We start from the raw sequence: 27,182 nt of genomic DNA, 5'->3' as shown, positions 1-27,182 counted from the left end.
AAGGAATCGATAAAACAATACCAGCTTCATGCACGTAGGAAAACACAAGGAAACTCGGGAATCGAACTTCGGCAAGAGAGCATTCGGCCACCTCTCATAGAGGGTAACCTGTGAGCTCTTTGCCTTTCCCGGGCCGAGATGTTCTTCCCAACTATAATCCAAGTGTTTCCCGACATGTTAATCAAGGATAAACATGCATGATATAATAAGGAAATTACATAATATTAAAGTTTGGAAGTGAAACTTGCATAAAAACGCCTTATGACTCCATAAACACAGCAAAAATGTAAAAGTCCTAGCTCCTCTAAGTCGGGAATGGTCATACCTAATCCCGAGATACGGGATGGGACTGCAAAAAGTCAGGTTGGACCTTTGTTGGGTCGGGTTTGGGCTGTTTTGGCCTTGCACAGACCCGAATAGCCTTAACAGACCCGGCTGGAAACTGAACAGACCCGACTAGCACAAGTCGGGTCGAACGTCGCCATGGAGGCTCCCGATAGAATTTTGAGGCAAGGTCAGCGGCTCCTGACTCTTAATTGACCCCTGGAGGTGACTGTGGTGGTCATTTGGTCCCAGAGTAATCGAGTCGACCCGTACATCCCTGCAAAGATCACGGAAAACAGAGCACGTCTGGAATTTCGGACCCGTCTGGCACCAGTCGGGTCAGACATCGCCACGGTGTCTCCCGATGGAATTTTGAGGCAAGGTCAATGGCTCCCGACTCCTAACTGACCTCCAGAGGTGGCTGTGGTAGTCGTTTTCCGAAAAGAGCCTCGGATCGACCCGATATGCAAGAAAACCGCACAAACAGTCAGAAATTTCGACCCGACTGGGCATTCAGGCTGTTTCTTCTTCCTGGGGTTAAACCGACGGGTTTTTCTTGGATTTCTTGACTCCTTGACACCCTAGGGTTGTGTGGGGAGGTGTTTGATGGGTTTTGGTAGCTCAAACCAACTTGGAAGGGCTTGAAACCCGGGTTGAAAGTTTTGACCCGAGAAGGACCAGAACGGGATCCGATTCTGCGATTGCTTGTTCCGATGGTTTGGAGGCTCCAACACTAAAATATAAGCCCGGAAATGGATAGAGGAGGTCGAAAACTTGTGGGATATGAAGTTTGGTGAAGTTTGGATTAAAGCCGAGATGATTCCGACTTAAGTCTTGAGGGTTTTTGCTGAGTTATGCTAGCTGCGGTTTTTGTTGAGCTTCTTGGGAGTTTGAGAGCTTCTTGATGAGTGAGCAAGCTACTGAGATTATGTGTGATGACTTGTGATTAAGTTAATGACTTAGAAAGTATATAATGGCTATGCTTAAGTGCAATTAGTGAAAGAAAAGTGCAATTAAGGGGCATGGATTAGGAGATCCGAATTTATTAAGGAAATATCAAGCTCAATCCTCATCAATTGCATTAATGGAGAAGAGATAAGAGCATTGATGAGCTTGGAGTGTTGTCTTCAAACACTTAGATATTTTAAAGTGGAAGACAAATGCAAGTTGCCTTGAAGGAAGAAGCCAAGGGAGAGGGGCGGTTTGGGCAATGTCACGGCTGGTCATGGACAACCGTGGACCCCACGTGTACACAAGGGAAGTTCGGGCCAAAGTTCGAGTCTCGATTAATTGCGTGTTCGAGGTTCGTGGATCAAACGAAAGTCGAATTGTCATTGCGCGCACGAAAATGATTTAATCAAACCCGAAATCCTCCATTTTGCCCAAAGGAAGGTTTGTGTGATTTTTGGGCTCGGAAGCCGGTTTTGCTCATTTCAGGCAATCAGAGCAAAGTTAGCCGTTTCTGAATGCGCGTCTCGTATCTGCATTCTGCATCGGTCGTTTTGACATGCATTGTCAATTAGACTGAATTATTGACCAATAAGCTGGTATTGTCAATGTGAAGCCGGAGACGTCCTAAGAGTCCAAAGCCGAATTTCTCAGAAAGCTTTCTGAGTTGCTTGGGCGAGCCGGAGATCACTATAATCTCTGTTTTTTGAGAACTGGGCTCGAAGAACTGAAAAATTGCATTTGAAACCCTAAAATGGTGTTCTGAGGGTGCGAAAACTCCTTTTTTATTTGGTGTAATTACTTGAGCCGGATGAAAGGAAACTTTCACGTCCGGTTTTTAAGGGGGGAGATTGTGAGATTCCGTCTGAGGATTTCACATTAAGCGTTGAGATGAGTAGTACTGGGTTTTCCAACTATCCGGCGTCAAGTTTCCACGAAAAGGACCTCTGTTTATGAATTTCCGTTGAAAATGGACTTTCCTGCTCTTCGGATGTCACTCGGGAAACTAAAAGAGATATTACTATTTGATTTGCCCAATTGCATATGTCCGCTGCAGTTTTCTGGGCAATGCATGGCTAACTTGGTTTGCCGATGTTCTGTCATACCAGTCTTCGGATAAGGTTTTCCGTTGAAAGGTATGCTTGTTCTGTCGTTTGGGAATCATTAGAGGTGTCTGTATGACTTCTGAAAGATAGTTTGAAGTAATGATCATGCTCCGCATAATTGGTGGACATGACTGTATCTGACATCGGGCATTAACTTTTCTCGGATGAACCGACATTTTTGGACTTCCACTGAAATGTTGTATGTATTCTGAAATTACTCTGTATGGAGCAGTTGATCTGCGAAATGTGTTCGGAGACACTTTTCATCTGTTTGACGTCGCGAGGGATTTTTGGAGTCCAATATTGACTATTTTCTGATGATCGAGCGAACCAATAGAAAATAGTATTATACGTGTTGTATTCCGAAAATGCCGGTTTAGATGCTGTTAAGGCTCTCTGTTTGCTCCGTATGCCACTGGGTGATTCTGTATGTTCTTCTGTCATATGCTTGAATCATCTGCCTATCTCTATTGACTTGAGAATGAATAGCAATTTGCTACTCTGTCGAGCCTTTTTTTGTATCGATGCTCAAGTCGTAATCTAAATTACTGTTGATAGGCATTGTCTGAATTGGTGAGCCAAAATGGGGTGCTGACAGCTTGCCCCTCTTTGACTGCATGCTCGAGTAGAGGATGTAGCCAAAGACTTTCAGAAGCACCCCAGTTTGATAGCGATGATCAATTTGGCACCTCTAATGACCTTCTTCTTCCTCTTGCATTGGATATTTGGGGAATGTTGTACCTAAGATAAAAATAAAAGAAGCAAAATGAGATATGACTATGTTTTGCAATGAACAGGAAGTGCATGTCTAAAGTGTGTGCATGAAGTAAAGTGCTTGCATAATACGTTGAAATCGGTGAAAATTGGTATGAAACCCAGAAAGCAATGGTGAATGTGTGAAACCCAGATATAGTGGAGCGGGTGTGAAACCCTAACTGTAGAGGTGTAGGTGTGAAACCCTGTGTGTGAGTGTGAAACCCGAATGCACTGGAGCGGGTGTGAAACCCTAACTGCAGAGGTGGGGGTGTGAAACCCGAATGCAGTGGAGCGGGTGTGAAACCGTAACTACAGAGGTGGAGGTGTGAAACCTGAATGCAGTGGAGCGGGTGTGAAACCCTAACTGCAGTGGTGTAGGTGTGAAACCTAAATGCAATGGAGCGGGTGTGAAACCCAAACTACAGAGATATGGGTGTGAAACTCGAATACAATGGAGCGGGTGTGAAACCCTGACTGTAGAAGTGTGGGTGTGACACCCGGTGTGTAGGTGTGAAACCCGAATGCAGTGGAGCGGATGTGAAACCCTAACTGCAGAGGTAGGGGTGTGAAACCCTGTGTGTGGGGTGTGAAACCCTATGTGTGGGTGTGAAATCTGAATACAGTAGAACGGGTATGAAACCCTAACTGCAGAGGTGTGGGTGTAAAACCCTGTCTGTGTGTGGGTGTGAAACCCGAATGCAGTGGAGCGGGTGTGAAACCCTAACTGCAGTGGTGTGGGTATGAAACCCAAAAGCGATGGAGCGGGTGTGAAACCCTAATCGCAGAAGTGTGGGTGTGAAACCCTATGTGTGGGTGTGAAACCCGAATGCAATGGAGCGGGTGTGAAACCCTGATTGTAGAGGTGTGGGGCGGATGCTACCCCGAGAATTCTGATTCATCGGAGACCGATGTTGTTGTTAGAGCGGTTGCACTTTCACTGAAAGGCGGCTTTGCTGTTTGGCAATTGTACTTTCGCTGGCGATGGCCCGACCATGAGATGAGGGATTTTGCCTTGCGGGATGTCGCATGCCGAAGGACTCGAGCTCTAAGGTGGAACGCCTACGTATCCCGAATGGTCGGGAATCAGAGTCTACTGTAGTTCTAATGTGCTGGTGGTACCTATAATCCTAGCATTATTAGTAAATCATGTGAGAAATACAAACATGAGATAGGCATAGGTAAATAGTAAAAAGAGCGTCGTTGTGACGCGCAGATCTTCAAATTCGGGTTGCATGAGCGACCTGTGAAGCATTTTTTTTTTACAGTGCAAGTGGGTCCCATTCTCGGAGACCTAGAGGCGAGGCCTCTAAGGGATCCCGTTAACCATGCATGGGCATATCGAGACTTTCCCAACGATGCCCTAGCAGTTCTATTAGTTGTTCAACACGCCCGTCGGCTTTAGACCCTTCTCATCAAGGCGCCATAGAGCGGATGCATTTGCAACCCGCATGGGAATTTCTGATCAGAATTGGTCAGACGTCGGTCTGATCATTTCCAAAATGTTATGACTAAACCCCGGAAATGAATGTCTAGGATTTTGGCTTTATGGTAGCTTATTGAAGGGTGGTTGTGACCCGTTTGAAGTCATGATTTTGACAAAGAGAAAAGAGAAAGCTTAAGGAACACGCTGCCCCAGGCTAAAAGGATACATTGGTTCACGCTTGCAGTGAGATGTACCCCTCTCTTTTATGTCATGTTGTTGTGTAGGCTATCCCAAACTGCTTGGATGGCATGCTCAGTTTGCCCACTATGCTTGAGGAGGAATCCACGCTGGACGGTTGAGTTGTGTTAGAAGGTTGATCGAGGATCATGTTGGAGTAGATAATCTGGCCACTTCCGTTGAGGATCCCTAGTCCGCACGATGTGTGAGGAACTAGGGGGTCATTTTTTTCTATCTCTCTTTTAACTCTCCTTTTGCTACGGTCACTCACCTCGGGGTCGTACCTCTCAACCTAAAGGGGATGAGCTCTCCTTTTGCCACGACTACCCCAAAGGGTTTCCGGTTGTGCCTCTCTTTTACCTTAGCTTTTGCCTAGGCCGTCCCAAAAGGGGTTTTCGACCTAGTGGGCTCGATTCTTTTATCTCTCGAGTTTGCAAGGGCGAAGGGTTCGAAGGATTCAACCTCCGAGTGCATTGTGTTCTGTCTCCGTCGAGGAGTTGTGTCTGCTGCTCCCCTTTTTTTCGGGGTTTATTGATTTCTTTGGATTGGCAACGCCGAAGTTTTGAATCTTTGCGGTGCCTTGTTTTGTTCATTGGCGGATTTTTCCTGTGTCTTTTCTCTCTCTCTTCATTGGCGGGTTTTTCCCGCTTCTTTTCACTCTGTTTTTTTTCTTGCAGCTGGGGTTTGTTTTGTGCCCCATGTCTTTGTTTGAAACTCATCGACTTTGCATGGCCGAGGCCGCTTTGGTGTGCTTCGCCTCATGGAGACTTGCTGCATGTTGCTAGCCTTATTTTGTGAGGGCCGGCTTTCTTGGAAGTTTGACTCTTGTGCACTTGAAAGTCGAACTTCATGTCATTTGCCCTTGCAAGCTTTACATCTGAATTTCCCTTGTTGTCTAGAAAGAAAATAAGAGATTGTCCCGGTGCAAATGTTGGACGAGGATGCCTCGGTCTTCATTTGTTGAAGTGGCCCGTGGTAGGCGCCTGGTGCGATGTCTCCGATCATCTCTTGATGTTCCTTGCAGTACGTGCCTCTTGGAAGGTGCACGTTGCTAAAGTCACTGGATGTTCAAGGAAGACGGTTGCATAAATGCTGAGTGATTCGCTCGATTGTTCTCGTCTTCGATTTCATAGGGGGTACCTCATCATTGGACACCTCCCTTGTCAAAGTATAAGGAAAGGGTCCGAGACAAGCTCTTGGGAAAGCGTGACCTCATGCATCGCTCTTTGCCTGTGGTCAATGTGCCCCTGTGAAGGATGACAAAGAAGATAACACATTAGGCGATTATGCAGGAGAATATGTGGTAAGAAATATGGTGGTCCCATGGGAAAATCCCTTTTTGTCCTGCCCGCGACCCATGGGGTGCCTCATGTAGACGACATTTATTTCCAGGAATCTGGTCATCACCACTCTGGAGTGGTTAGACCGTGACTAGGGGTCACATGAGCATATTTTCCCTAGTTGCGAGTAGGCATGTACAGTCGCCCTAGGGAAGGCTCGAGAAGCCGGGTCCCTTGAGGACAAGCGAGTCGAACAGGTCCGACAAAACTAATAGGGCGTCTTTGAGACTGTCCTAATGCTCCATTGAAGGATTTGTTCATGTCGGGAGCCCATTTGTGGGAATGCATTTAAATTAAAGCAAAAGAGAGTTTAAAGAAGACTGCGTGTGTTGCTCCCATATTCAATCAGCAACCATAACAGAGGTAGATGAGATCCATTCTTTGATCGGAAGCATGATCGGGCTAGTATCTCCTGCGATCGAGAGTTGGATCATGCTCTATTTATGGAGTTGTCACTTCCGGTCTTTGCAGTGGAAGGATTAGACTTGTTCCTCGGAGTATCGCTTGGATGAATTTGAATCCAAGTCGATTTTGGATTTTAGATGAGCCTGAAAGCAGTAAATGTGAGGTGTCAAAACCTAAAAGCAGTAAATGCTGGGCCAAAGCCCGAAAGTAGTAAATGCTGGGCCGGGGCCCGAAAGCAGTAAATGCAGGATCGAGGCTCGATGCGGGGCCGAAGCCCGATGCAGTAAATGCAGGGCCGGAGCCCGATGCAGGGCCGAAGCCCGATGTGGGCCGAAGCCCAATGCAGTAAATGCGGGGCCAAAGCCCGATGCAGTAAATGCGTGTTCAATAAGAAAGTGTAAGAGATGTAAAAGCAAAGGTCAATGCTGAGGAACAGCGCAGGGCGCTGCAAAGCCGTGACTCTAATTTGCTTGTGATCTTCATGGAGAGAGGATAGAAACTCAGTGTTGACATCCCAAGGAACTGGATGAGAGACGTTTGTTGTCTCAATTGTGGTGGTTCATTATTCAAGCTGTCTTCTTGTTGTGGATTTCCTGCAATGGGAAAATGAAACAATGAAGGAGCATGAACTGTTCACAATGTCGATGCAAGGGTGTAAGGAAGCGAACTGGCCTGGTAGGCGTCGTGAAAGCACACCGAGAGACATGCATTGCTACACACAGGAGATGTGCTGATGGTGCGTGCATGTGGTACGTGGTGACGTATCTGGACTTGCTAGTGGTGTGCACTGTTGCGTGAAGAGGTATATACTTGTGCATTGGAGACGTGTCAGGGCACGTCGAGGATGTGGTCAGTCAAGCGGAAATTAGTGTTGATTAACTTCACCTAAGAAGGTTGATCGGCCCTCGGGCCACGGCTCGTCTTGCCGTGGAGGAAGGGTGAAGACCGCAGGTGGTCTACCCTCGATGGTTAGCATGACTCACCTGTCGTGCGAGATGGGTGGCCGGGATGGACTCGGCCTCTGGTCACATCGCATCTCGCCATGGAGAAGTGAAGACCACGAGTCGCTATGGATAAAGAACCTCTCCACTCAGGAAGTAATGTGTTGCGAGTCGCCGAAGTGTTTTTCTGTCGTGTCGGTTGGTGAATGTCGGGTATTTGCTAGTTCGCAGAAAATGTTTGATGTCTTCGTACCATGGTTGTTCATCGGTCGCCTCGATTGCATCGCAGTGAGCAAGGCCTTTGGCAATCTCAATTTCGAGGGGCTCGATGAGGTTTTCTTTCGTGATGCTCACCATGGATGCGAGCGTCGCAATTGCATTTGCAAATTGGTTCTTGATGCGCGGTGTGTATGTGAATGAGATTTTCTCGAAATTATCCACTAACTCCTCGAGAAACTCGTAATATGGCACTAGCTTTGCATCTTTTGTCTTCCATTGCCCCAGCGTCTGGAAAATTGTAAGCATAGAATCGCCGAACACTTCCAGTTCCTTCACCTTGCAGTCGATCGCCGTTTGCAGGCCGAGGATGCATGCCTCGTATTCGGCCACGTTATTAGTGCAGGGGAAATCTACCTTTGCTGCGATTGGGTAATAGCGTCCGTTGGGGGATATTAGCATTGCACTAATGCCGGACCCGGTGGAATTTACTGCGCCGTCGAAATACATCTTCTATGCAAATTTGTTCTCCTCACTGTCCACTTGGAGAATCCCTTCGTCCGGAAAGTCAGAGTTGATCGGCGTATCATCTTCGATTGGGAACTCCGCTAAGTGATCCGCAATTGCCTGCCCCTTGACTGATGTGCGGGGCACATACTCAATGTCGTATTCCGTCAGTTGACATTGCTATTTTGTAATGTTCTCCATAGAGGACAGACTATCGAGTAAGTACTTCAGGGGATCCGCTTTTGACAGTAAGCGTATAGTATGGTAGAGAGTGTACTGCCGGAGTCTCTGCATGACCCACACCAGCGCGTAGCACATCTTCTCAATCTCCGAGTAGTTGGACTCCCCTTCGGTAAACTTCTTGCTTAAATAGTAAATGGCATGTTCTGCATGCGTGGACTAGTCTTTCTGCCCTAACATGCATCCCAGGGATTACCGGCGCACTGTCAGATAGAGAACGAGAGGACGATCTGGAGTAGGCGGGACCAATACTAGGGGATGAACTAAGTATGCCTTGATAGTGTCGAAGGCATTCTGATATTCTTTGTCCCACTTGATCGTTGCATTTTTGCGGAGCAAGCGGAAAAAGTGGTTGGCATTTGTCTGTCAAGTTTACAATGAATCGCGCAATATAGTTCAGCCGTCCCAAGAAACCTCGTACTTCACGGACCGTCGATGGCGGAGGTAGCTCCCCGATTGCTTTAACCTTATCCGGGTCAACCTCGATGCCTCGTTTGCTAACCACAAATCCTAGCAGTTTTCCTGACTTGGCGCCGAATGTGTACTTTACCAGGTTAAACCGAAGCTTGTACTTCTTGAGTCGGTCGAATAGGCGTTTCAGATTAACGAGGTGATCATCTCCTTCTTTGGACTTGGCTATCATATCGTCGACGTAGACCTCGATCTCTTTATGCATCATGTCGTTAGCGCAACCATAGCCCTCTGGTATGTTGCCCCGGCGTTTTTGAGGCCGAATGGCATGACCCGGTAATAGAAAGTGCCCCACATTGTGATGAACGTTGTTTTGATCTTGTCTTCCTCAGCCATTCGAATCTGGTTGTACCCAGAGAAGCCATCCATGAAGGATAACAACGTGTGGCATACAGTGTTGTCAACTAAGACATCGATGTGGGGCAGGGGGAAGTTGTCATTGGGGCTGGCCTTGTTGAGGTCCCGATAATCGACACATACTCTGACTGTTCCATCTTTCTTCTCTACAGGCACGATGTTCGCCACCCATTCGGAGTAGTTGCAAACTTCCAGGAAGCTCGCGTTGATCTGCTTGATGACCTCTTCCTTAATGCGGAGGAGAAGGCTAGCTCGCTGCCGTTGTAGGTGCTGCCGTTTAGGCTGGAATCTCTCTGTATCGAGTGGAAGGAAGTGCTTAACTATTGAGGGATCCAAACCTAGCATGTCGGTATAAGACCAAGCAAAGACTTCTTGGTACTCCTTAAGGAAATCGATCATCCGGGCCCGCTGTATGGGGTCGAGGCTCGTCCCGATCTTCAAGGTGCGTGATTCTTCTTCGGTGCCCACGTTGATTTCTTCTGTTGGCTCAACTGAAGTGAGTTGACGGTCCTCGAGGTGGCGCAAACTCTCTTCTATCTCAGGTACTCGACCGTCCTCATCAAGCCCTTCCCCGAAGTATATGGGTCGGGGCTCTTCAAGACGTTCTTCGAATGGAGCCTAGAATTTGAAATGAATTATCTTAGAAATTTAGAGCGTTGCGAGATAAGTGAGAGAAAGGAGAAAGTAGACGCGGAAATTCAAAAATGCATGTAGAGATTTCATTAATGATGTAAGCGTGAAGCCATAACAAAATCCCTCTTCCGTCGTGCGGCTTATGGCTATGCTGACATGCGGGAAACATCAAACACATAGATAGCCTTACACATCGACGATTACAACCGAGTAGCACGGAACAGAAGTCCAGTTGTTGAGCTCCTCGTTCTCCTGTGTGAGGCGGATATGGACCCCTAAAGGAGTCTCCTCGGTGACAGCTCATATGGCTGACAGATGGACAGGCTTGGCGTTTGAAACCGAGGAGGGGCCGTCAAAAGTACCTCCGACGATGTGCGGCGGTGCAGGAAAAGAGTGAGAGTGGGAGAACCGAGATGCCCCTGTTGATCTTCCCGTAATGCGCGGCGAGACGGTGAAGGTGTTTGCCCCTATAGGCCTCGATAATCTCGTGGCAGGAGGGGAGAAAATCGAGTCCCCTCCTATTCTTATACTCTTCGATCTCGATGGGGCGATTGATCCCATGTTTCTATGTTCCGAGCCCGGTGTCGGGAATGTAGTTGTGGCGCAAGAGGACTTTCCCCACAATGTGGTCGGCACGAGACGGACGGACCTCTCCATAATCCCGAACGACGGAGATGGTCTCGAATGAATGGAATGGGAGGTTCTCATTGTCCCCGATGCTAATATAGGGGACGACTGTTTCCTTGTAGATAGCGTAGTCCTCTTCACCCTTTACCGTGATGAGCCGCTCTCCTACGATGAACTTCAGCCTTTGGTGTAGGGACGAGGGGACGGCTCCAGCTGAGTGGATCCAGGGTCTCTCGAGCAGTAAGCTAAAAGCATTCGGGATGTCGAGGACCTGAAATGTGACGCTGAATGAGCACGGGCCGACATCGATCAAGAGGTCAATCTCTCCGTTCACTTCCCTCCGCGAGCCGTCGAAGGCTCGAACCGCGATTTTGCTCAGGCAAATGCGATTGAGGTCCACGTTCATTTGCTTCAGCGTGGACACCGAGCAAACATTGAGGGCGGAGCCATTATCGATCATGACTCGTCCAATGACGAAATTATTGCACTTGCAGACAATGTGCAACGCCCGTGAATGTGCCCATCCCTCGGAGGGGATCTCGTCATCCGAAAACGAGATGGTGTTGGAGAAAATCGAGCTGATGGTCTCTTCAATCCGGTCTAGGGCTGTCTCCTTGGGAATCTGTGCTGCAGTCAAGACCCGTAGGAGGGCTTCTCGGTGTGGCTCCGAACTCAAGAGGAGAGCGAGTAGTGAAATATGGGCCGGAGACTTACCTATTTATTGTACTACTTTATACTCGCTCGCCTTGATCACTTTCATGAAAGCCTCGGCTTCTTCTTCGGTCACCTTCTTCTACGGGATAGGCGAGGCTTCCGGAGCAGCTCCGGATGCAGCGGGAGCCTTTCCCTTGACTGCAATCTCCAGGTTCTCGTACATCCGGCCCGAGCGTGTCATGCCCATGACACTGTACTGCTGCTCAAGATTCCCAACACTTCCCTCATAGGTTTAGGGGACCTTGTTGGCTTGGTATGACTCTCAAGTAAGGACTTCTATTATGAAAGGGGTGGGCGCGGCGCTAGATACAGTGGCTTCCGCGAGAAAATACTAGATTACAAACGGAGCAGGGCCCTCTTGTTAGCTTTCGTCCTCTCTCATAGTGCAGACACTGATCATATTGATGGTGAGCCCTAAGCTTGACTCGTGATCAGGGAGAGGATTGGCTTGCACATTCGGGGGGCCTATTAGCATTGAACGAGATCTTTTTGGCATCAATCAGCTTCTGGACCTCCTCCCGTAATTTCCAACAATTGTCGGTGGTGTGCCCGGGAGCACCTGAGTGGTACTCACAGTGTAGGCTCTGATCTTGGTTTGCCGAAATAAAGTTAGGACTCGGAATCGTGGGTCAGATCATGTTACCCACCAATAGTTATCGGTAGGTAGAGGCGTGAACCGTATGCGCTGTCGGGATTGCGTCGTACCGCTCTGTTGGCCCTGCGCGGCTGGGGTTTGCTGCACCGGCTGAGGAGCTCTCGAAGCCGGGGGCCTATACTGTTGGGTCGAAGCAGGGGGGTAGTGGTGACCAATTTGTTGCGAGGCCGGCGGGGCTGAATAGTAAACTGGTTGAGCGGGGTGTTGAGGCTGATAGTGTACGGTCGGCGGAGCATATGCAGGAGTAGCAAGTAGCACAGGTGTGAAGTTCACCGAGTACTGTTGAGATCCCGGGTGCCCTAGATTGACTACATAGACCGAAAGCCTCCTTTCCCCTTCTGCCGTTAGTAGGGGCTGCTGCAACCGCGGTCTTCCTCGAGAACTCTCCTTCCCCCTTATTTGTCGGGCCCTCTAACCTTCCGAACTTGATGCCCAAGTCTACCTGTTTCCCCGCCATAATAATCTCCGAAAAGGAGGACTTATGACCCATGAGATGGGAATAGTAGGCCCCTTTGAGTGTTCCGTGGAACATCTGTATCTGTTGCGCCTAGCAAATGGGGGGAAAAGTGCTTCGCTGCTTCCGAGCGCCAATCAATGGCGTATTTCTCGAACTTCTGGTCTTCTGCCATTTCCATTGTGTTCAGCTCGAGGAAAGATCGAGGCGTCTCTATGTTGTATTGATACTGTTCAACGAACTTCTTGGCCAGTTCGAACCAAGATGGGATGTCTTCCGCTCGGAGTGACATGAACCAATTAAGGGCCGATCCTGATAGACTTTCTTGGAAAGTGGCGACAACAAACTGTTCATAGTCCCCGTACTGGAGCATTTTTCTATAATAGTGGCGGAGATGGTGCCACGGGTCTTTGGTTCCATCGTATTTCTCGAACTCGGGCATTTTGACTTTTGGGGGTAGCTGCATCCCTAGGAAGATAGACGAATCCAGGTAGCTCGTGCTATGTCGGGGATCACTTGCTTGGAGGGCTCTAATAGTCTTTTCCATTTTCTTCATTCTTCTATCCTGCTCGGTCTCCGTTTCGGGAAAGAAATTAGTGGGTGGAGCTCTGGAGGCCTCTTGAGTCGGCGTGCCCGGTTTAGAGAAAGTAATATTTATGGGAGGTGGAGCTTGGTAAGGGAGGCCGATGTGAGGTTGTGGAGCTTGGTAAGGGAAAGGTTCAGTAGTGTGAGCAGGAGGAGGGGCGCTCGATGCCGGGAAGCCCATCGGCGGAGGAACAGCGTAGACCGTAGCTAGAGCCAGCGCGGACACGGGAGGTGATGCTAACATAATCGGATCCGGCACGGAAATCGTCATGGGCGGAAGTGAGACAGTTGCTGGAATAGTGGACTGAAGTTGGCAGAAGTCGACCGGGTGAATTGCCGGCGCGTGCGTCAGATGAGGAGCAGGCGCTGGGATATTTGTCGGCGCGGGAGCGGCCGCTATGTCGCCCTCTAATGCATGGGTTGGCGAGACCCAAGAAGAGGGGTCGACAGTTGGCCCGCATGCGAGAGGCGGGGTGGAGCTCGAAGACGCGCGATTTGGCCCCCTGAGCAAGGCCATCATCTTGGCCATATTAGTAGCCATTAGGTCGACCGTGTTTTGAAGAGTAGTGACGTTGCCCTCGAGCGTGGCCATGCGAGTAGGATCATGGGCAGGCGGTGGTGCTTGAGTCATCGACGACAGCACATACATCGGTAGTGGCGGCGCGTACCCAGGTGGTGGTGGCGCGTACCCCAACGGTGGTGGCATGTTCGTTGAAATTGGTTGTGGGAGATGGGCCGAGGGAGCTTCGTGATGTGTTAGTAGTGCGCCTGCAGGAGTAAGTGGTGGTGGCGCATTCATTGTGGGCTGTGGAAAATGAACTGGCGTCGGTGGTGTATTCCCTTCGAAGACAGCAAGTTGATTTTCCTCTGCCATTCTTAATTGGAAGCGTGTGGGATACCGGTGAGGCGCCGCCAATTGTTAACACCTGCATTCCATCAATGTATAAGCACGTGGGATTTTGGTTTTCTCGAGAGAAATAGAAGTGCGAAGCAATAAATGAAAGGAGATACATGAGATGCATGAAATTTTAAACTACTAGTGTCATTGCTTGATTCGATCCAAGTTTCGAGTTCAACAAAAGAGTACGTATTTGATTATAAATGGGAAACTAAGCATTGAATCGACAAATCTTCCGCGCCCGGTTAGCAGAGTGAGCGTTACGTAGGCTCAAGCGGGGCGAAGATGCTTCCGGCGAACTAGGCCTAGGGATGGGAGACCTTTCGTGTCTTAGCTCGCGCTTGGTCCAGCGTGGCGCTCAAGCGTGCTATCTCTCTGTTCAGGCTCTCCACGCATGCGCATGTCTGGGCTAGTTCTCGTTGCAGCTCCCTCTGATCTGTGAGCTCCGCTCGGATGTCGGCTAGCTCACGGCGAAGTCGGTCTCGCTCCTCCCTGATGGTTTTGCAGCTCCGTGTGCATGGCCGCTTGTACGGAGCTCTCAGTCTGCGGGATGGCTACTGAGGCGCTCGAGGAGCCGGGGGCACCCTAGGTGGGATGAATGGGTTCAAGACCTTGTGGGTAGAACCAGGCCACGTATGACGAAGTGGCGGAGAAAGCTCGCTCTTCGTCGGTGGGGAACTTGGGGAAGTAGAGGTTTTGCGAGAGGTGAGTCTCCCACATCTGTCGAACCTCATGAACTCTTGTGAATCTCCCTATAGCTGAAGGAGAAACCTCTACCCATGTGAGCTGGTATGCTGAGCGATCTGCGTCAGCGGGGATGTCCTGTAGATGACCGAGTTGTCTGATCACTCGGCTCAGGAAGACAAGGGTGCATCCTAAGTGGCTGATGAGAGGAAGCCCAATGATTGTCGGGCATCCGATAGCCATGGGGCCACCGGGATTCCAGCGAGCGGCCCATAAGAACTGTCCAAGGGTGAGTTCTCCATAAACTTCTTCCAATCGAAGACGTCGTGCGTGGATGGTTCGAATATGCGGAGTAGGCGACTGACGAGAGAACGGTCATCGGCAATGTATGAGAACGGGTGAGACGAGCAGAATGGCCAGATGTGCGCGAGGAGCCATATCTACAGGAGGTGCGGCGACCCCCTCATCCTACCGCGCCGACTCGCTCGTACATAGTCGAGGGACCTTACGGTCTCGGCCACGAGGGCTTGCACGTAACTATGGCCTCCTACCGCTTGGAGGACGACTTAGGCGAGTGCCCCGTCTATGAGAGTCGTCGCGCTAGGGAATAGAAGGGTCCCGAAGATGAGGAGGAGGAATCCGTGACAGGCATCGCGTTGGTAGGTATCGCAGGTGGCACGAAGTGCGCAGATGTAAGTCCAATTCTCCAGCCATAAGGTCCTGACGTTGTGTTCCCACCCATTCTGGAGCTCGTGGTTGATTTCAGCGGTGCTGATACCCAGGAGATCGGAGAGTCGCCTTGGTATTGACGTCCACTAATTGGGCATGATGATGTGTTGAGTATGCATCGGTCTTTGGATAAGGGTCGTGTATTCCTCGACAGCGGGAGTCAGCTCGGTCCCTTGGAAATTGAACACGGCATGCTGGGAGTCCCAGAATGATATGGCGGTCCTAAGGAAGGTCCAGTCAATGGGACATTTGGCGAGTAACGGTAAGTCTCCCACGATGAGGTGGATGAAGGTGCGATCGACTAGGCGGAAAGCGTTCCAAATGCGGGTGATTTATCGGCCTGATGGGTCGAGGTGGTCGAGCTTAGGGCAGACAGTCAGGCGGGCCATCCTTACCTAAATGGGAAAGACTGTCCATTCAATGCTTAAACTCAAATCGAAGCAATGTCCTAATTTTCGCAATCATGTAATGCAGGTGCGGAAAGGAAAAGCTGTAATCAATATTTACAATGTACAATCCTCTCAAAAACAGAAAAATGGCTCACCTAAAAAAGACTAGGGACCGACTCAAAGACTCGACTTTTGGGGTCGGTTAGCAACATGGAGGTTAGTTTGGTCCAGCATGAGGGACCCTGTTTATGCATTGCATGGGTGCTACTGGGAATAAACTATCTAGAGATGGGGGCTCCCGATAAAAGGGTAATCACTTCCCCAAAACCAGGCGAGGATCTTTGGGGACCGGTTCGGTGGCATAGCCGACTCAATCCGGTCCCTTACTCGGAACCTCTTTCTAATCTTAGTTTCCTATTGGTCGCCCATGGGATTTCGGACGCGGTACTTAGTTGCCTAAGATGATGCGTAATGCATGCGAGTATGTAAATGCAAGAATAAAATGCGAAATTTAAACGAAAGTAAAGAATGACAAAAAGCGATAAATAAACAAGTAAGCAAGCAAACGGAATCGAGCCCGAACCCTCTAAGAATTGTCCCTAGTGGAGTCGCCAAGCTGTGCGCACCCGAATTTCGTCTCGTTGGGGCACGCATGCGCGCCCCTATGCAACGCGGCTTGGGAGTGTCTACCTTCCCGGGGACGCGTGACGGACGCACGTGAAAAGGAGTCACCACTACCTGTTTACGACCCGAAAGTCGAGGGCCGGTGAGTTGCCCGGGTCTAGGAGTATGGGATACACCTAGTATGTTAAGGCAATGGTATGTACGAAATCGAAAATTTCGAATTCAGGGGTTCTATTACGTGCGGGCCTATATCCCACATGCCCTTTCGGTACTCTAACTTGCTAAGCTTGCCATTTTATTTATTTACCGCATGATTTTAGGCCGAGTTTGCATGATTAAACTAATTTATGTGAGATTTAGATCAAAACAAGACACAAAAGCGTTTAAACACGGATCAAGAGCACATTATCACGTCAAGCACGACAAACATACATATTTTACACAATCAGTGCCGCCATGATAGCGATAAATACATACAAATATACACGGACATAATATTAACGAAATCGATAAAACGACACCGATTCATGGAAGCGAAAAATCATGCAAATAATACATATTATCATGTTGTATACATATAATTACTGAAACAAAAATATTTAAACGGGGCACATACGCTGTTGGTTGAGAATCCAAGTAGGAAAGGGTTGGGTATCCTTAAAAAATGTCCAGGGATTGAATTGAACAAATTTAAAAGAACAGGGATTGATTTAAAATTTCGGATAAAGTTTCAGGGGACTGATTTGAAAATTTTGGAAAAATTTAGGACTGTGAAAAAATTACTGAAAATGTCCCATGAATTTTTTAGGGGCCGTTTGGATTCAGAGTTAAAATTACTTTGATTTTGATTTTGATTTTGATTGTGGAAAAGGACAAATGAGATGTGATTATAAATTTGACTTAGGAAATGTGTATTTTTGTCGTGTAGTGTGTTGAGTTAAAGTTAAAGTTAAAATCAAATTTCTTTGATTCAAACGGGGTCTTAGAAACGAATTTGAAAGTTCGGGGCTGATCTGAAAAGTGAAAAAAAAAAGGTCCCAGGGACTGAACTGAAACAACATAAAAAATTCCTGGAACAGGTTTAAAAATTCTGAAAAATTCAGGGACTAATTGGAAAATGCTAAGAAAATGGACGGGACTTGACTAAAATGAATTTTAAAATTCGGGGCAGATCTTAAAAGGGCGGAAAATAGCCCCGGGACTAAACTGAAACAACTTGGAAAATTCCTTGGGATCATTGAAGAATTCTGGAAAATTCAAGGACTGATTGGAAAATGGTAAGAATGGCTGGGACTTGACTGAAAAGAATTTTAAAATTCGGGGCAAATCTGAAAAGGACGAAAAATAGCCCCGGGACTAAACTGAGACAACTTGAAAAGTTCCTTGGGACTACTGAAAAATTCCGGAAAGTTCAAAGACCGATTGGATAATGCTAAAAATGGCCCAGACTCGATTGAAACGAATTTTAAAATTCGGGGCAAATCTAAAATATAAAAATGCATCCTCCGGATTGAAATGAGACAAAATGAAAAGTTCATAAAATCGAGTTCGGGACAAATCTGATCACCCACACAATCCAAGAATGCACATTTCACATCATATCCATCCAAGCAAACATTAATATTAAAAAATGAAGCCGTAAACATGCCACTAAATCGGGAATTTACCTTGTTTGAGAAGAATAGGGGCAGTTCTGTAAATAAAGGGGATTCTGAGCGAGTTGGGCTGCTGGGGGAGGGCCGGATTGGGCCGGAATGGGCCGGACTGGGCCGATGGGCTGGATTGGGCCGATAGGGGGCGGACTGGGCCGAAATAGGTCTTTGGTTGCTGGACTGGGCCGATGAGGGCGGACTGGGCCGGACTAGCTACTAAACGCGGGCTAGGTTGCTGTTGGATGCGAGCTGGGCCTCTGCCGAGCGCAGGCTGAGCTGCTGGGCCGGCACGAGCTGGGTTACTGGACAGCGTGTGTTTGTTCAACCCGGAAATCATGGCAGACCCGATATAGAAAAAAAAACACGAAAAATAGAGAGAAGGAGAGGGGTGGTCCTGGCGGCGGTGGTGACTAGTCGTGGCGACTTTCGACTCCGAGGGGGGTTCCCGACGGTCCACTGGAGGAGGCTCGCGTGATGGGGGGGCTCGGGTCTGCCCGCGTGAAGGAGGAGCCGAGGTAAAGAATCGGGTCCTGTGGTTCAATCCAGGATTCGATCAGGGGAAGGTAAGGGATTTTCGGCGTCTGAGCTGAGGGGTACCGTGAGCTAAGGGTCCGACCGAGGGCGTTCGAGCTATGGGTTTCCTTTTTTTGAAAACTGAGAGGGAGAGAGAGCGAGAGAGAGAGTTCTCATGCGTGAGAGCCGAGAGAGTATGTGAGCTCCAGGAAGATGAAGTCCAAGAGCTGAGGTTTTTTTTTTGAGCCCCCTGTTCCGAGAGAGAGTCGAGCGTTTTCTAGGGTTTTCAGTTTTTTTTAAATAAAAATCAAAAGTTCAAATTTAACGCGCATAGAGATTATTATTCTCGTCTTTGCAATTGGATGTCGAAGAGATGATCCGAGACCAACATTGTGTTCAGAAAAATTTATGGATTAGTGTTATGTAATAAAATATTTTCCGGCGTCGAGTTTTCTTCCCGAATTTTGAAAATTGACGTTGAAGCGCATGAAATTCAAAGACACCCCCGTAAAGTATTTTTCTAAAAATATAAAAATGATGTTAAATTAGAAAAATGTCATTTTTTCAAAGGCCATGAATGCTCGAGCAATTTGCTAGAAATACTTCCCTCATACGGGGTGATAAAGTGACGATTTTGTCCCTCTGGAGCCGGTGTACTGAAATGAGGTGCTGACAACCATCACTAACTAGAGGTTCAAACCCTACATCCAAATCACTAAAGATTGGATTTTTATAGAAGCAAGCAGTAGGTTTAGTTCTATATTTGTTCCCAAACATGTCTAAAAGCCATGTAGTAGTGAACTTATCTATGTATTCGTCCTTCTTCACTTCTACAACACTACCTTCATATCGCAACATGGGATCCCTAACAAACCTTCCACCATGATGCGTAACCATATTCATTGTCCTAAAAGAGTTTCCACTGCCATAAACCACATAAAACCAAAAATTAGAAAAACCTTACAATGTTGGCCAGAGTAATGTCCCAACTCACAAAATTCAAATGCATAGACATAATAACCAAACTATAATGCAGATTGTTCTGATCACCAACAAAAATGTCATATTTTCACTCAAAACAATAGCTTGTGAGAGTTAGCGAGAGACATACGTTGGCTTGCGGACAAATTTAAAGTCTCCATTCATGATTAGGATAGACGGTGCTCAAACACGAAACTAATCTTCTTCTCCAAGACAAAACCCGAGTCGTGTCACTCACACTTGGAGGGAGTTATGAGAGAAAGAGAGAGCGAGAAAGATGGAGTTATGAATGAGAGATGAGAAAGAGTGATTAAAGAGGGACATAAATGAATAAATAAATAAAATTTAAAATTTAAGTGAAAATGTGAACAATGACACCCAAGGACGAAATTGATGTGAACACTATTTTCCATCCAGTACTAACGATAGATTTGACGGAGAGATGGATTTGATGTGATTAAGGATCAAAATGATGTGATAAATGATGAAATTGATGTGATCAATGACTAAATTGATGTGATCATTGACGAAATTAATGTGAACATATATCAAATTAATGTAATACTTTTCTGAAAAATCCGATTGATACAACTTGTATAAATTGAAAACGAAATTGATATATCATAGGGCGGGGGCAGTTTGTCCCAAACACAAAAATAAAATATAAAAACAGAAAAATAAAAAGTTGGGACTCCGGAGACATCCGTTCCTTTTTGCATCGTGGAAGCTCTATAAACAATTTTGAGTTCGCTGAGATTTGTTATATTATATTTACTTTGACTAAAAGTTCGTACTGTCTTTATGTCGCCCTTCCCATTGTTTCGCTCTTTGCTCCTCACTGAACGCCTCATTCTCTCCCTGGAGCAGCTCCTACCTGTCCCTGGTGAAGCCATTGGGAGAAAAAGAAAAATGGGGTTTTTCTTCTAATTAGTGATCGAGCTCGAGACTAGTATTGCCTCGTCTTCTGCTGCTGTCAGGTCTTCTATTATTTCCTCTCTTTGTTCGGAGAGAAGATCTTTTTGTTCTTTGAGTATTTAATGAGTGTTCGCTCTATTTCGGACATTATAGATCGCGAGTTCAACATGCTATGGAAAAGCTTTAATCTTGTCAGCCAAAAAAGAGGGAAAAAAAGATTTTAAAAAGAAAAAGAGAGGAGCAAAGGATTCACTGTTCGCAGTTTAAGCTGAATGTATAGGTGGGCTTTGTCTATTTCGCGGTTCTTGGGCTAAATTTTGATTAGTGGGAAGTGGTTAGAGCATATTTCAAGATTTGCAGCGACACCCTCCTTTGAGTCTGTTTGTTATATGGCCTCACAGATCTCTGTTCAGATTCCCTTTTCCTCTTTTCCCTTTAAGTACCTTTTCGATGAGTTTCAGCATATTACTAAAGCCATACTTTGTGATCGGACTTTGTGGTCTACTGAATCGGAAAGATCCTCAAACTCTTATTGGGTATTCTGATCTTGTGTCTTCGTTTCGGTTAAGTTTGCTTTTGAAGTTAAAGTTTGATTGTATGACTAAAGTGAGTTATACTTGTGGAATCAGTTTACTGCCGAAACATGTCAGAAAGGTTCACTCTTTTTTGGGAATGTTTAGCTATGGTGGCGAGTTTATATATTGAGCGAAAAAAGAAAAAAAAATGCTAGTCGTGAGTTGCTGCATCGGATAAAGCATTAAGGTCGATTCTTTTTTTTTTTTTTCAATGTTATTTCATGTGAGCTTTGTTGCAGTTAGCTGGAGTCTTGGTTGTGTTTTTAGCACGAAGATGTCGATGAATGCTGCCGGGAAGCCCCTGAAGAGCGGCGAAATATACACGCCAGAGAGGAATGCCACAAATGGGGCTGATGAAGTAGTGTTGACAATCTCAAGTGAAGGAACCAAGAGCAAAAACACGAAGGACTTGTCTTCAAATGAGCCAAACAAAACGGCCCCGATGAGTAGTCCATCTGCTGAAACTGGAAGGTTCAGAACAAGCCCAAGTAAGCCCCCAAAACCTCCCACCACTAATGAAGCTATGCTCCGAAGGAGATCGCTCATGAAACAAAAGTCGAGGTTTGGGGAACAACCTTTGCCTGTGGATTCGAGCACATTAGGCGAGGAAACTATTGCCTCAATCTTGCAAGACCAGGGCTCACCTTATAACAGGAGCCCTGCTAATCGGGGGACTACTCCCAGGGCTGTCCCAGTCACTCCCTCCCCTGGGCCTGTGGGAGGGGATGACGATGGTGATGAGATCTACAAGAAGGTCACCCTTGAGTTGAGCCGAGCGAAGCGTAGGAGAGTAAAGACAAAGGCCCTGATCGAGTGGATCACTTTTGGTTTCATACTTGCGTGCTTGATTTGTAGCTTAACAGTCAAAAAGTTGCAAGATGTTGTGATCTGGAGCTTGAGCCTGTGGAAATGGTGGGTGCTTGTGATGGTGATCTTCTCAGGCTTATTGGTCACGAATTGGATCACTCATCTGATTGTTTTCTTGATTGAGAAGAACTTCTTGCTGAAGAAGAAGGTTCTCTACTTTGTGCATGGGTTAAAGAAGAGCGTGCAGGTCTTTGTATGGTTGACCCTGGTTCTCATCACATGGGTCCTAATGTTCAAAGGCGGGATCAAGCAGTCGGAATTATCAGAGAAGATCCTCTACTATGTGACATGGACTCTTGTTTCTATCCTCATTGGGTCATTCCTTTGGTTTTTAAAGACCCTTTTCCTCAAGATTTTGGCTTCAAACTTCCATGTAACGACATTCTTCGACCGGATTCAAGATTCAATCTTCCATCATTATGTTCTACAAACTCTCTCAGGTCCGCCACTCATAGAGGAGGCTCAGAGGGTTGGCAGGGCATCGAGCGCGGGCCAGTTTAGCTTTCGGAGAACAAAAAGGGGGAAGGCCGAAAAGGAGAAGAAGGTGATTGATATGGGGAAGATACACAAGATGAAGCGGGATAAGGTCTCCGCCTGGACAATGAAGATGCTAGTCGATGCAGTGATGAATTCAGGACTCCCGACAATTTCGAACACGCTTGACGAGAGTGTGGATAACGGAGGAGGGGAGCAGCCTGACAATCAAATAACGAATGACATGGAGGCAATGGCAGCTGCATACCATATATTCAGAAATGTAGCTCAGCCAGGTTGCAAGTAAGGAAGCCTCTTCTTGTATTAAGAATATTAATGACAGGCTTTTGGGGTATGATTGGATTTATTTATATAGAAACTTGTTATGATCAATTGTCTCCCTTCCTGTTGCCCAGAAGAGCTGGCAGTGCAGGTCCTACTTTGAATTCTATTATTCTTTTCAATCAGGTATGTCTTTCTTTGGTAACCACATGCATCCTTCATGCAGGTACTTTGACGAGGATGATCTATTGAGGTTCCTGATAAAAGAGGAGGTTGATCTCATCTTCCCGCTGTTTGAAGGTTGGGAGACGGGTCGAATTGACCTAAAATCCCTTAGGAACTGGGTGGTTAGACCTTTAACTTTCTCCCCTTTCTGTGTAAATAGTTATGTTTGGCCTTTCTGGTCCTTTTTTTAAGTTGTTCACTCTTATAACTTATTTCTATAAACTCTATAAACGAGACCAAGAGTGATCTGACTATTGTTTCCGACAAGTGTCCATTATATAGACACGCATGAGCAAAATCAGTATGAGGAAATGGTCTGATTTCGATCTCTTGCAACTATTGTTGAAATTTAGCTCCCCTTGTTGGAGTAGTACATCTGTGCGCCACTCTCCATCTCATCAACATTTTGTTTCATCTTGTACATCGCATCCCCTGTTCCTTGTGTACTAACAAAATTACATTCAAATAGTTCAATTTGTTTATCAGGAGTTATGACATGGAATTGAATTTCACAGATCAAAGTCTTTGATGACCGTCGGGCAGTGGCTCACGCCCTGACCGACACAAAAACTGCTGTGAAGCAACTTAACAAGCTCGTGACAGGGATCTTGATCGTAGTCACCATCATTCTGTGGCTCCTCCTGACTGAGATAGCCACGACCAAGGCCCTTGTCCTGCTCTCATCTCAGCTCCTCGTGGCAGCCTTCATCTTTAAGAACATGTGCAAGACAATCTTTGAGGCCATCATCTTTGTTTTTGTCATGCATCCTTTTGATGTCGGGGACCGATGCGTCATCGATGGTGTTCCGGTAAGTTTCAAGAGGCCGACCTTTCTCTTTATGGATAATTATTCAACTGCTCCTTTAAACTAATATGGCGGTGACAATTGCCTTCCCAAACTTTATTTCAAAATTCAAAAATTAAGGACATGACAAAGCCTCCTTTGTTCTTTTATATAAAATTTGTGATCTCTCAACCCCAACCTTATATCGTTGTATGTGACAGTGAAAATGCCATGAAACTAAAGTTAAACAGAGTAAACCGTCTTGAAATAGAAGTTATGCGGTCAATCATCACCAATGTTATGGTTCAAGGAGCTGCTGGATAATTATTGTATTGTGAATTGTTTTTTTTTTTGGAGAAAAGTATAAAAACCACCCTTGTGGTTCGAGCTTGAGACAAATTAGACCTCACCACCGAGGTCGCGTGCACCCACAGAGGATGCCGTAGACTATGGAGGTGGGGTCGGGGTCGCCGATTGGCGCCCCCCCGAATCGATCGGGATCTCGACCTCGAGGTTTCCAGCGTCCTCTGTGGGTGTCGGCAACCTCTGTGGTGGGGTTGGGGCCGCCAACCGCCCCCCCACCACCCCCCACTCCCTTTTCTTTTATTTTTTTTTCGAATTTTAGGATTAAATTGCAAAAAAGTTGAAAGTTTGAGGATCAAAAGTGATGAAAAAACTAACGGTAAGGTCCATTATGTCTCACGAAGTGAGCCACAAGGTGTTATTTGTCCTTTGAAAAATAACATTTTGCAATTTGTCTCAAGCTTAAACCACAAAGATGGTTTTTGTACTTTGCCCTTTTTCTTTTTATTTCTTTTATCACGGTCATTTTTTTTTAGTAATGAGCTTCCCTGATGTGAATTTTTCTTATACTACAACTGATAGTTGCTGGTGGAGGAGATGAACATCTTAACGACGGTCTTCTTGAAGCTTGACTTCGAGAAGGTATATTACCCGAACTCGGTTTTGGCCACAAAACCGATAAGCAATTACCGCAGGAGCCCGGACATGGGCGATAAAGTGGACTTCTCAATCGATTTTATGACCCCAATGGAGAGAATCGGAGCAATGAAAGAGCGGATTAAGAAGTAAGCTCATTGAACCTATCTGCTTCATTGTTTCTAATCAGAAAGAGGGGACTGTTATAACCCCAATTTACCAAATATCTCTCTTTTCCTTTTTATAAAATACTTTTTTTATCATTATCTAAGAAACTAAATCAATAATAGAACATCATTTGAGCTTACGATTTGCAGCGGGTTGTTCAATGCCCAGACTGGTTTTGAAATCTATGCCTAAATGTTTGCCTTTTCTGGTGCTCAGATACTTGGACAAGAATCCAGCGCACTGGCATGAGAATTATGTCGTGGTGGTGAGCGAGATTGAGAATGTGAACAAGATCAAGATCTCACTGATCGTGAACCACAAGATGAACTTCCAAGATTACGGGGAGAAGACCAAGCGGAAGACTGAGCTAGTCCTCGAGCTGAAGAGGATCTTCGAGGAACTGAACATCAAGTACAACCTCGTCCCCCAGGAGGTTCACGTGTGTCAAAGGGATACAGAAACCAGGTGTCTGGCCATATAGATTTGTCGAAGAGGTTGATCCAGATTATCGCTTCTTGGTATTTGACTTCTCTATGGCTTTGTTTGGCATGCATGAATAAAATAGAAATGAATGAAATTTTGTATAAAATGTAATTATATTGAGAGAAAAGTAGTGAGTTTTGAGTTGAACTAGAAAATATGAAGGATTATAGTTAATTAGATCTACTTGTTTTTCAAGATATCGTTTCACATAATATATTTTTAAATATATAAAATTAAAAGAAAATATATGATATATATATAAAACTTAATAGAAATGATGGAATGAGCACTTCTTAACTTTGTTGAAAAAAAGTGATTTATTTCATCGAGCTGAAGAAAAATTACACTCCAAATGGATTGTTCTAACTCTCAGAAGTGTCTTCATATGAAAAAATGGAGATGGAGTGGAAGGATAGGATATTCATTCCGTTCCGATCCTTTCCCGTGTATTGATATGCTAAGTATGCATTTTTTTTGTTAAGTAGTTGCTAAGGATGCATTATTGTTCTCATTGAAATTGCACTTCGTGACCCAAGCGATGGGGTCACTGGAGACCCTATCTCTGTCCGAGCAACAGCGGTATTGGCCGACTTCCGAAAGAATGTTTGAAGAATGGAAGGATTGTAGAGCGGTGATTGACTTAATCATTGTTGCACCGTTATCAATAGCTGAATCTTCTGCAACTCCGCATCCTTCACAAAACTCGGCCTCTGCTTCAAAGTTCGTGTTTTTTTTTTTCCTCTAATGGACCTTTCAATTTTTTTGTTATAAACAAATTCAAGGGATAGTTTGTGCTTTTTCATGAAGTTTGCACTAACTAGAAATGCGAGGTCCTCAAATATGTACCATGAAGCTACCTATACAAAAGTAATGTACCCAGAGAGATAGGCAAAAGCACTGTCACTATACATTAAGAACTAAAGAGCGATCAAGAAACGGTGCCAATTTTGAAGTAGCAATCTCGCCGGAAATATTTGGCATAGATATAATTATCAACTTGATGAATCAAAGATCTTCCGAGTAACAACAGCCACAGTAAATGTCTCCTTTTGAAAGACCCTATTGTTTCACTCGAGCTGCACTAGATAAATGTTACAATGAGTTCCGAAAAAACTCAAGAACAATAGCAACAATGGTTATTGCTCTAATATTCGTGGCTCGATTAGCGTTAGAAACCAATTTTTGAATCCCCACTCTATTCAACAGACTTACGGCATATTCCCTTCGTGACAGCACAAGAGAAAAGCAAATGCCTTCCTGGATTCTGCAGCTTTGACAACATGACTCACCATGGTTGTTAGAATCGTGATTCGAATCGTAGAATCTCTACGATTCAAGGGGTGGTTACCGATTCCGATTCCATGGCATGAATCGGGAAGGTAGAATCGTGACTGAATCGCGATTCGAATCGCAGAATCGTAGAATCAGACTGATTCTACGATTCTAGTTTCAACCCAAAGTCATATGCCCCCTCTCTCTCCCCCCTCATCTCTCTCATTGTGCAACAGTATTGCTCATCGGTTCTCTTATTTTATGAAAAGTTTGAAACTTGTCTCCTGACTGTAAGTGATAAGGACTTGGAAAGTTTCTGAAACTGTTTCGAATTGAGTTCCGGCCAATTCCTGATTGTCGTATGGTTTGAGATGATTTAGGCTGAAATTTTTTCCACTTTTTTAGGTGCAAAGATGATTCCAAAAAGGAATATACCAAGAAGAAGTTAGGGAGAAAAAATAACTTCGCCTATAAGATCCGTGACCATGGTACTATATCAATTTTCATTTGAGGTTTATCACCGAAAAAAAAATTTCATTTGAGGTTGTTATAGTGGGAGCGCTCTCTTGTGAAGACTAAGCACCATCTGATTTTGACGAACGAAATAGAAAGTAACAAGATTTATCATTTGATTGTTACTTCTACTATTTCTGACATGAGATTTGGTGTGTGTATATATATATATGTTGTTTTTTTAAATATAGGTAGAATTTTACGATTCACGATTCGATTCTACGATTCATAATTCCACGACCCTCGACCGATTCTAGGTAGAATCGCGATTCTGAC

General features: G+C 45.9%; 2 protein-coding genes across 4 annotated transcripts; one reads left to right on the top strand and one right to left on the bottom strand.

Annotated features, from left to right (window-relative positions):
• Positions 1–9,118: 9,118 nt before the first annotated feature.
• LOC116203736 lies at positions 9,119–10,991 on the bottom strand. The gene is made up of 3 exons (XM_031535629.1): positions 10,554–10,991; positions 9,610–9,889; positions 9,119–9,417 (listed from the first exon to the last, which is right to left on the bottom strand). The coding sequence occupies exons 1-3, from the start codon at positions 10,989–10,991 to the stop codon at positions 9,119–9,121; spliced, it is 1,017 nt and encodes a 338-aa protein (XP_031391489.1).
• Positions 10,992–20,187: 9,196 nt separating this feature from the next.
• Positions 20,188–25,316, top strand: LOC116201149 (mechanosensitive ion channel protein 10-like). 3 transcript variants are annotated; one of them, XM_031532279.1, is made up of 6 exons: positions 20,188–20,386; positions 21,139–22,543; positions 22,749–22,869; positions 23,263–23,556; positions 24,417–24,619; positions 24,855–25,316. In XM_031532279.1, the coding sequence occupies exons 2-6, from the start codon at positions 21,174–21,176 to the stop codon at positions 25,117–25,119; spliced, it is 2,253 nt and encodes a 750-aa protein (XP_031388139.1). In that variant the 5' UTR covers positions 20,188–20,386; positions 21,139–21,173; the 3' UTR covers positions 25,120–25,316. The 3 variants fall into 3 exon arrangements, with proteins under 3 accessions (XP_031388139.1, XP_031388153.1, XP_031388145.1); XM_031532293.1 differs by lacking the exon at positions 20,188–20,386 and adding an exon at positions 20,405–20,604; XM_031532285.1 differs by lacking the exon at positions 20,188–20,386 and adding an exon at positions 20,405–20,860.
• The last annotated feature ends 1,866 nt before the right edge of the window (positions 25,317–27,182 follow it).

This window comes from Punica granatum, chromosome 1, assembly GCF_007655135.1.
Source record: "Punica granatum isolate Tunisia-2019 chromosome 1, ASM765513v2, whole genome shotgun sequence".
Classification (NCBI taxonomy): domain Eukaryota; kingdom Viridiplantae; phylum Streptophyta; class Magnoliopsida; order Myrtales; family Lythraceae; genus Punica; species Punica granatum.
Note: the sequence above shows the minus strand (reverse complement) of the source record. Positions and strands in the feature narration are given on the sequence as shown.